Source organism: Arachis ipaensis, chromosome B4 (assembly GCF_059453495.1).
Source record: "Arachis ipaensis isolate K30076 ecotype BB chromosome B4, ASM5945349v1, whole genome shotgun sequence".
NCBI classification, from domain to species: domain Eukaryota; kingdom Viridiplantae; phylum Streptophyta; class Magnoliopsida; order Fabales; family Fabaceae; genus Arachis; species Arachis ipaensis.
This window is the reverse complement of record NC_142439.1, coordinates 12967248-12977258: the sequence shown is the minus strand read 5'-3', so window position 1 is coordinate 12977258 and position 10011 is coordinate 12967248. Positions and strand designations below refer to the sequence as shown.

Below are 10011 nucleotides of genomic sequence, written 5' to 3'. Positions count from 1 at the left end.
TTATTATTATTATTATTATTATTATTATTATTATTATTATTATTAATCTTTATATAAACATACAGAGAAACTATATATGTTATTACCTGTGTCTTAGGACAATTAATGTCATAATTATTTTTATTTTATTCTTAAATATAAAAATCAAATTATAAAAAGGAATATTAAGTATTGATTACAAGAATGCCTAATAGTAAGGGATATGATATTATAATTAATATTATTAATAAGTGGAGTTGATAAGAATATGATAAGTAGAATGACAAGCAGAATGATAAGAGAGTGGGCTAAAAAATAAAACTGTTATTAAATGATGTAAATGAAGTATATTATAAAAAATTTTGGCTAATTATGGCTGAAATTTTTTAGTTATCAAACTTTTTTCATAATAGAATAACCAGCAAGTAGTCTGTTTAAACACATGTCGATGGTTCGAATTATGTCTTGTGTATGTAGTAATTTATTGGTCAATAATAAATTATTAAATAGAGTCTAGTATTTCTTAACCTATCTGAAAGATACCGTGAAAAATAATAATAATAATAATAATAATAATAATACCAACGGTTACAAACACTTCCGTTATTTTCTCAATGTATTTCAGCAATTGTATATGCTACTTAAATGTCTGTAACTCGACGAGCTTTGACTGGATCACTGGAACAATACACAATATTAAGAAATTGAATTTTGTTCCGTATTTACAGCAACGTAACACAAGATGATATGATGAGTATTCTTTTTCTATAAAATTAATTTTATTATATACAAACTTGGATAACAACATATTAAAAATTAGACAATAAAAGTAACATTATTATATAATTATCTATGAGATACTTCAAAGTTCAAACGCACGATAATATAAAGATTACAAATACATAATACATCAAGCCTTATACTACTATCATACCAAATACTTTTTGACTTTATCTTCAATGAAACCTCATGCGAAGGCGTTTATAGTTGTTTTTAAATGAAATTACAAACCAAATATTGGTATGTGTCATGTTGCTCAATTGAAAAAAATTTCATATATTTGTTAACTAATAGTTACAAACGTTGATATTAAATCCTCACATAAAAGAATTACGTTCGACATTTTTGTCTAAGTTTTCACTCAGCTAACAATACAATCAAAACCTTATTCTTAAGCAAAAGATAATTATTAAAAAGTAACACAATCACATATATGCAGAGAGATATAATAAACTGCATCATATGGTCATGCTGCGGAGAACAACAGTTTCAATAGTGAGACCAGGACCAAAACCAAAAAGTACACCCCAATCAAGTCCTTCTCCGGTGGTTTTAAGTCCTGCTTCAAGTGACTTCTTTCTCATCAAATCCATAATGAAGAACACACACGCACTTGACATGTTACCATAATTGCTAAGCACATCTCTGGTGGCTTTCATCTTCTCTGGCTTCAAGTTCACCTTCTCTTCAACTTGGTCCAAAATTGCACGTCCACCAGGATGTGCAATCCAAAATATTGAGTTATAATCAGATATACCTAGTGGATCAAAAGCTTTACTGAGTGCATCATTGATGTTTTGTGAAATAATATCCGGAACACTCTTGTTAAGATAGAATGTAAGTCCAACTTCACGAAGGAGACCACCGATGGCTCCATGGCTGTTAGGGACAAGTTGTTGATCAGTTGAAACAATCTCAAAGAGAGGATTCTCAACCTCTGGAACAGGATCAGAACCAATGATAATTGCAGCAGCTCCATCGGCAAACAATGCTTGTCCTACAAGACTATCCATGTCTGTCTCACTAGGACCACGAAAAGTGACTGAAGTATTTTCAGAACAAACAATAAGCACACGAGCATCCTTGTTGTTTTCAGCCAAGTCCTTAGCCAAACGAAGGACAGTGCCGCCAGCGAAGCAGCCTTGGTGGTACATCATGTACCTCTTGACGCTTGGGTCGAGCCCTAAGAGTACGATGAGTTCGTAATCAACGCCAGGCAACGCAACACCGCTGGTGGTGCAGAAGATCAAATGTGTGATCTTAGACATTGGCTGACCCCATTCCTTGATTGCCTTAGTTGCAGCCTCTTTTCCAACCCTTGGTACCTCCCTGATCATCATGTCTTCCCTTGCATCCAAGGACGGTGCTTTGTATGCGCACATGTTAGGATTCTCCTTCAGTATTTCTTCCGTTAGATACATATGTCTGTTCTTGATCTGTGTTCTCTCACCTGAAATAATAATATGTAATTCACATCCATCAAGTTATTTGTCAAATATAAAAATTGTTTATCACCATTTTTATTATTTTTGTCACATTTGTAAATTTTTTGAGTTATTTTTGTAGTGATTTGAATCTTTAGATGCTATTTTAATAGTTTATCCAAAAACTTATAATTATAAAAATAATTTTATCGTTAAATAGTTATTATTATTATTAATATTAAGCAGTGAATATGATATATCATATAATATGTTAATTATTACGTATTAATTAATATAAATCTAAAACGACGAATTTTTTTTATAAATATTTAAAATAAAACAAAACTATAAAACTACGTACAAATGCGCTGAAATTTCTTCTTGAGGTCGGTCATGTGCTCGCTATTGGTTACTCTAAAATAGTAATCTGCGTATGTGCTCTGATCAACACAGTTTGGTGGATTTGCTGTGCCAATCGCTAATACGGTTGCAGGACCTTCTGCTCTTTGAACCTTGCGGATGTCACTTGCAGACACCATCTTCTCTTAGCTGTGTTTTTTGGAATAGCAAAGCTTGGCTATGTTGTTTGGGATAGGAAAGCTTATTAGCTATGTTCTTTGGGATTTTGGTGAAGACTTAGGCAGGGGGAGGGGGGATATTTATATGCATGAGAGTAGGGGCATATGTGGCATTGAATGGACGAAATGGAACATACATAGAAAAAGCGTGCTCAAACGATGTTCTCTGACTTCTTGGTTGTTTTATTGCTTTACTTTGACTTTGATTGATTGTTTATATATCATTGATTTATTTTACATATTTGTGTAGTTTTAGTATTATTTAATTCATGATATTGTGGATGGCGGCTCAGATTATATATTGGTGGTATATTTCTTTAATTCTTTATAGTGCTGTATGTATATATTTTGTGTTTGGTAGAATATGTTGTATTTATTTGTTGTTTCGCTTTCCTTTTTTTTTTTTATTTTTTTATTTATGGCAATCGACTTTGATTTGGTTTGTTAGAAATGTCTTAGTTTTGGGCATATCATCGAATAGGTGCATGCAGTAGGTAGCTGGGCACACGTGCTTTTTATTACCATTATATCCATGTCATGTTGAAATTAAATCTCTCGAATTAAAAATGTTTGTGTGTTACTTATTAACTAGTGGTACTTAATTATGTTTATTTATAGTTAAGTAATCTTATTATTTTTATATAAATTTCGATATTCAAAGACGATGTATTTGACTGGGTGTGTGAGGAGTTTGGTGGATGCTGACACTGGAGAGTCACTCCACGCCTCTATATATCTACCACACCACATGAGTCTGGTCTTAATTAATTTTAGTCTTGCTTAGCTTGTACATATTAAACAATAATAATATAATATAATTGACTATATTATTTTATACTGCTAGAATTTTTTATTACTAGTCAGTCTCTCATCATTTTACGGATGGAAAAGATATTTTCTTAAAAAAAATATAGTGCCATTCACAACTTATAAACTTGTAAAACTGGAATCATAAATATTCCTCAATATATATATCATCTCAACTACGTACCGCAATAATAAATTGAATTTTAATAGTATAGTCATTAAATTCGTAACTGAAGCTTACCATCACCACCAATGTATATAACAGGGATTGGAGTTTAATTTGTATATAAAATTTTATTTGTATTCAATAGTATCTTTTATCATCTATATCTGTTACAAATTGAACATTTTTTTTATTTTTAATATTCTAATAATTCAAGATCTCTTAGTTAATTTACAAAATTTTTCATTTTAACTGATTTCATTTTTATTAATATTATATATTTAATGGATAAAACGTTGAATTAGTATTATACCGGTTTATGCACTAATCTCCTTTGAAAGGATAGAAGGTTAGTTGCTTCTCTAAGGCAAAAAAGGCTGCAACGTGCAAAAATAATAAATTAATTAAACTGCAATTAGTAGTGTGTGATTTCAAAAGAAGTAGTCGCGAAAATGGTAATGGATATGAAAGTTAAAATAGTCAGTTTCGTTAGAATGGATCTTATTGATAATTGTTAAATAAATAATATGAAGGTCAAAAAGAGGGGAAAGGTTGTAAAAAGAGCCGATCCCCTTGTACATATTGTTATATTTTTATAGATATAGATTAAGATAATATATAGAACCCATTTAAATTTAATTTAATAATATTTTTTATTTTTTTATTACCTTTTTCTATATTAATGAGGTGCCTAAATTGTTTTTTTTTTAAATAATAATTCATTAATTTATATTTTTATATATTATTAGTCAATTTTGTTGACAAAACAATTTCGTATACTATTACATAAATTTTGGCAAATAGTGGCAGTTTTATAGTCAGATAGTGGCGGTTTTATAGCCGCTGCAAAACAGATAGCATCGATTGTCCATTAATGGCAGTTTTCGCAAACCCCTGGAATAACTGCTGTATACTAGGACTTTGCTGCGGATCCCTTTTGCGATGGTTTATAACCGTTGCTAGATTTGAATAATGTTTAAAAATTCGGCGTTTGTATTGTCACTATTTTGCAACCGTCGCTAAAACTAAAACGAAAATATAACATTACGATCTTATTGCAGCGATTCTATAAACCGCCGTCATATTTTGTTTTTTTGTTATTAGTTCTTTTCTCGGTTTGGTAGGCATTTTACTCTATTTCATAATCAATAATTTTCTATCTTGTATTTTGTGCCATTTTTTATTTTTGTTTAATTTATTAGAAAGTAATTAAAATAAATAGCGTTCAATCAAATCAAAACACACATGCAAAAATAATATATATAAAAGTAATTTGTCATAAGTGCATCATTGGCTATAAACTAAAAAAAAGTATCTATCCTTAGGTAAATAAATAGTAAAGACAAAATCAAATAGAATTCTATAGTATTTGTACCAATTGATTCAAACTCATGATTTTTTTTTTTTTTTTTTTGCAGGTTATCATTGCCAGAAGAAGATAGATGGCCTTTCACAAGATAAAGTTGGTGTGCTCCCTAAAGAATCCAGCTATGCAGCAATGTCAGGTGACAAATTATTTTCTTGCTGTTGAATGAGGTATCTCAAAAGATTTCCATTGTTTGTCTTTTCATCTTCTCTTTTGCTGCTTCAGCGTTTAATTCGACAATCATCTCTTGATACTCCTCTATTTGCACACCAGAGTCTGACTATTGTGTAGTATTACCAAAAAGCTGGGTGAGACATAGTCCAAAATCTACACCACAAACTCATACTGGGTGCTCCTTTCTAAGGACTTGTGCAAGCGAATCATTTTATGAAACTTCTTGGAGGATTCATCTTGGCTCTAAAATATTCGCAATCGCTTGTTGTAAACATGCTAGAATTTCATTATAATGATTTTAAATTTAGCAATATAAATACAAAACTAGAACTAGACAATTTTAAAATGATACTTACACTAACAACATGCACATCATCATGGATATAGCCATCCTTTCTTTTATGAACCATATTCCATATCTCTCCTCTACTAATGTGCTTTTTCTGTAATTACTTCTATAATAACATTGATATTGGCACAATCATATAACTAACAAATGAATATTACAAAACTGAAGAAATATGTGAAACAAAATAGAAATTGACTACCTCTTCATCTCTTCATCTCTTCATCTCTTCCATATCTCTTCGAATGATTTAAAGCATTTTATTTGAACGTATCCTATAACTGAATAGATAAATACAAATGAGTGCCAGATGAATTAATAAGTCTTTTATGTAGCCATATTTAGTTTAGGGGAAAGAAATATAAAGGGTATTTTGGGAAAAAGTTTTCCTCCTAATGCTATCTTTAAAAATTTTTGTTGCACTATGAATAATATGTATTAACTTGATCTATGCTATTCTAGTTGCTCAATGTTATTTCTTACATTAAAATTGAATTTTGTAGGGACTGCATGAATGAGAATCAAAGTACCAAAAAAATATTGGATATATTTTTGTCACATATGCATCTAGCTAGGATGAGCTTAGCAGACATACTTGTTGAATTGGATGTAAGTAAAATAAAGAAAAAAATTATTATAAAGAACTATTAGAGAGATTTAATTATTAAAAAGGATCATTAATATAAAAATTATTAAAAAGGGTTAGTTTCTATAATATATAGAGAGAATGACCAAATACTTTCTTAGAGAAACAAATATATTCTTTGATAATTTTTTCATTTATTTCTTTTTTGTGAATATATTTTCTTTGATTCTCTGTTATATTCAAATCCTTATTTACACACCTTCATCTATAACAATCATTTGACGTTGTAAATTCCCAAATCTCCAATTCACCATTAGTAAGTTGTCTTCTTATTCATATTTTTTTTTACTTGTTTATCTTTATTTGTTTGAAATTGTACGGTTTGAAAATATAACACTTATTCTCGTTCTTCTTATCTAAGTATACCTTTGCAATCTCTTGCATTTTAATAAGAACCATGGATGAGATTTCTTCCGTAGAAAATTATTTCTCTTGATCTTGTATGTAACAACAATCATAAGTTTATAATAAACACCTTCAGTGACCTTAAATGGCCACATGTCAATTAGAACTAAACACTTGAAGAATTACAGTATCATGTGTTCTTTGTAATTGTTTCTAATATTAATAATAATAGCTCATTAGTATAATTGTTTCTAATAATGTTCATGCTCCAGTTCCAAATGAGATACTCCATGAGTGTGATCATGAGGAATCACGAAAAGTGAACCATGTATATGCATGTGATATAAATGACTTGAACTGATCCAATATATTTTTGTCAATTTAGCAAACAACCATCAAAGATGGCTTCGGCATCTTTTTGACCAAGCATATCAGTCCATGTATTTCTTCAACAGATTTAAAAGCTTCCTACAAATGGGTAAGCAAATTATGATGTTATATTTGTTAACAACTTTTTGGTGTCAAACCTAGTAAAAATAATTTGTGAATCACCACTAACCTACCAAAGTTCGAGTTCTGTTGCAATTTTCAGCTGCTCAAACTTTGTATCCAGATACAGTTGCAAGCTCTCCGGAGCTGAAAGATCTGGCCTGTCACGTTGATCACGATACTTATTAAGATTGGCCAAATGGTTTCTTATGATTTCGCATATATAGTCTGCGGAACTCAGTTGTTCGCTTTTGTTGCTTACAAAAAATAATAACAAGAAGATTACAATCTTTAAATTATCATTCTTTGCTAGCAAGTGCACAATATAAGATGACAATAATATCAATTAAGTATCACCCATCAAGAGCACTTCACACGGTCAGATATACAAATTATTGCTATAGATAAAGGTGTGTCAATAAATATTTAAATATAATAAAATATTAAAGAAAATATATTTACAAGAAACAAATAAATAAAAAAATTACTTTAAGTATATATGTTTGAAAACTAGTATTATACTTTTGCACATCTGCTACGACTATTTTAAAGAAAATCGTCACTATACAAATATTGAACGACTGAGAGAAATATTATCCCAATAAATTTCTACTACCATACAAGCTACTTTAATATGTGTAACTCAAGCTATGACTGGAACAATACAAAATACTATGACAATGAATTTTATTCCGTATTTGCTGCAACACAAGATGATACGAGTATTCTTTTTCTATAAAATTAATTTTATTATATTCAAACTTGTATAACAACATATTAAAAGTTAGACAGTAAAAGTAACATTATTATATAATTATATATGAGATACTTCAAGCACACGATAATATAAAGATTACAAACATATAATACATCAGGCCATGTACGTACTATCATACCTAATACCTTTTGACTTTATCTTAAACGGAACCTTATACAAGGTATTTATATATAGTTGTTTTCAAACGAAATTAAAACCCAAATATTGGTATATGTTATGTTGTTCAATTGAAAAGAATTTGATATATTTTTTTACTAACAGTTACAAATTTGGATATTGAATCCTCTCCTAAAGAATCAACTTTAGACATCTTTGTCTAAATTTTCACACATCTAACAATATATATGGGCCAATCAAGACCTTATTCTTGAGCAACAGATAATTATATATTAAATATAAAACAATTGCATATATGCAGAGAGATATATTTAAGTATATCATATGGCCACGCTGCGAAGAACAACAGTTTCAATAGTGAGACCAGGACCAAAGCCAAAAAGCACACCCCAATCAAGTCCTTCTCCAGTGGTTTTAAGTCCTCCTTCAAGGGACTTCTTCCTCATCAAATCCATAATGAAGAACACACACGCACTTGACATGTTACCATAATTGCTAAGCACATCTCTAGTGGTTTTCATCTTCTCAGGCTTCAAGTTAACCTTCTCTTCAACTTGGTCCAAAATTGCACGTCCACCAGGGTGTGCAATCCAAAATATTGAATTATAATCAGATATACCTAGTGGATCAAAAGCTTTACTGAGTGCATCATTGATGTTTTGTGAAATAATATCCGGAACACTCTTGTTAAGATAGAATGTAAGTCCAACTTCACGAAGGAGACCACCGATGGCTCCATGGCTGTTAGGGACAAGTTGTTGATCAGTTGAAACAATCTCAAAGAGAGGATTCTCAACCTCTGGAACAGGATCAGAACCAATGATAATCGCAGCAGCTCCATCGGCAAACAATGCTTGCCCTACAAGACTATCCATGTCTGTCTCACTAGGACCACGAAAAGTGACTGAAGTATTTTCAGAACAAACAATAAGCACACGAGCATCCTTGTTGTTTTCAGCCAAGTCCTTAGCCAAACGAAGGACAGTGCCACCAGCGAAGCAGCCTTGGTGGTACATCATGTACCTCTTGACGCTTGGGTCAAGCCCTAAGAGTACAATGAGTTCGTAATCAACTCCAGGCAACGCAACACCGCTGGTGGTGCAGAAGATCAAATGTGTGATCTTAGACATTGGCTGACCCCATTCCTTGATTGCCTTAGTTGCAGCTTCTTTTCCAACCCTTGGTACCTCCCTGATCATCATGTCTTCCCTTGCATCCAAGGACGGTGCTTTGTATGCGCACATGTTAGGATTTTCCTTCAGTATTTCTTCCGTTAGATACATATGTCTATTCTTGATCTGTGTTCTCTCACCTGAAATAATAATATGAAATTCACATCCATGAATATCCTTGTTGAAGTATAGAAAATTATATATATGTGTAATAATTGGATTGTGATCATTTTAAACTCGAATTGACACAAGTCATTTGCCAAATATAAAAGTTGTTTATTCTTTACTTTAAAATTGTTATTTTTGTTATATATTTTATCACATTTTGAAATCTTGTGAGTTATTCTTGTAGTAACTTGAATCTTCATTAGATACCATTTAACAGTTTATATAAAATTTTATAATTATAGAAATGATATCATCATTAAATAGTTAATATTATTATATTAAGCAATGAATATGATAGATTGTATAATGATTAATTATTGCATATTAATTAATCTAAAAGAAAAACGATAAATTTTATTTTGATAAATATTAAATAAAATTAAATTAAAACACTTAATAAAAATACATACAAATGCGTTGAAACTTCTTCTTGAGATCGGTCATGTGTTCGCTATTGGTTACTCTAAAATAATAATCTGCATATGTACTCTGATCAACACAATTTGATGGATTTGCTGTGCCAATCGCCAATACAGTTGCAGGGCCTTCTGCCCTTTGAACCTTGCGAATCTCACTCACAGCCACCATCCTTTCTTATCTGTATCTTTTGGGATAGCAAAGCTTAGCAATGTTCTTTGGGATAGCAAAGCTTATTAGCTATGTTGTTTGGTATTTTGGT

At 30.8% G+C, this 10011-nt stretch overlaps 2 protein-coding genes and 1 long non-coding RNA gene across 3 annotated transcripts; 1 reads left to right on the top strand and 2 right to left on the bottom strand.

The window, feature by feature from the left end:
* Nucleotides 1-1009: 1009 nt before the first annotated feature.
* On the bottom strand, nt 1010-2829 carry LOC107638902 (stilbene synthase 1). Its single transcript, XM_088484078.1, has 2 exons — nt 2545-2829; nt 1010-2209 (listed from the first exon to the last, which is right to left on the bottom strand). The coding sequence occupies exons 1-2, from the start codon at nt 2720-2722 to the stop codon at nt 1218-1220; spliced, it is 1170 nt and encodes a 389-aa protein (XP_088340204.1). The 5' UTR covers nt 2723-2829; the 3' UTR covers nt 1010-1217.
* A 3660-nt stretch (nt 2830-6489) lies between these two features.
* LOC148566698 (uncharacterized) lies at nt 6490-7272 on the top strand. The gene is made up of 3 exons (XR_015880839.1): nt 6490-6519; nt 6994-7086; nt 7201-7272. It is a non-coding gene; the product is annotated as an uncharacterized LOC148566698 (long non-coding RNA).
* An 817-nt stretch (nt 7273-8089) lies between these two features.
* On the bottom strand, nt 8090-10011 carry LOC107636078 (stilbene synthase 1-like). Its single transcript, XM_088484439.1, has 2 exons — nt 9743-10011; nt 8090-9304 (listed from the first exon to the last, which is right to left on the bottom strand). The coding sequence occupies exons 1-2, from the start codon at nt 9918-9920 to the stop codon at nt 8313-8315; spliced, it is 1170 nt and encodes a 389-aa protein (XP_088340565.1). The 5' UTR covers nt 9921-10011; the 3' UTR covers nt 8090-8312.

Bases quoted from the DNA above. Each gene is read 5' to 3' on its own strand.
- LOC107638902 (XM_088484078.1), bottom strand. From the start codon at position 2,722: ATGGTGTCTGCAAGTGACATCCGCAAGGTTCAAAGAGCAGAAGGTCCT. The intron at 2,210-2,544 runs GTACGTAGTTTT...TTATTATTTCAG, and splicing joins GAAGAAATTTCAGCGCATTT to GTGAGAGAACACAGATCAAG.
- LOC107636078 (XM_088484439.1), bottom strand. From the start codon at position 9,920: ATGGTGGCTGTGAGTGAGATTCGCAAGGTTCAAAGGGCAGAAGGCCCT. The intron at 9,305-9,742 runs GTATGTATTTTT...TTATTATTTCAG, and splicing joins GAAGAAGTTTCAACGCATTT to GTGAGAGAACACAGATCAAG.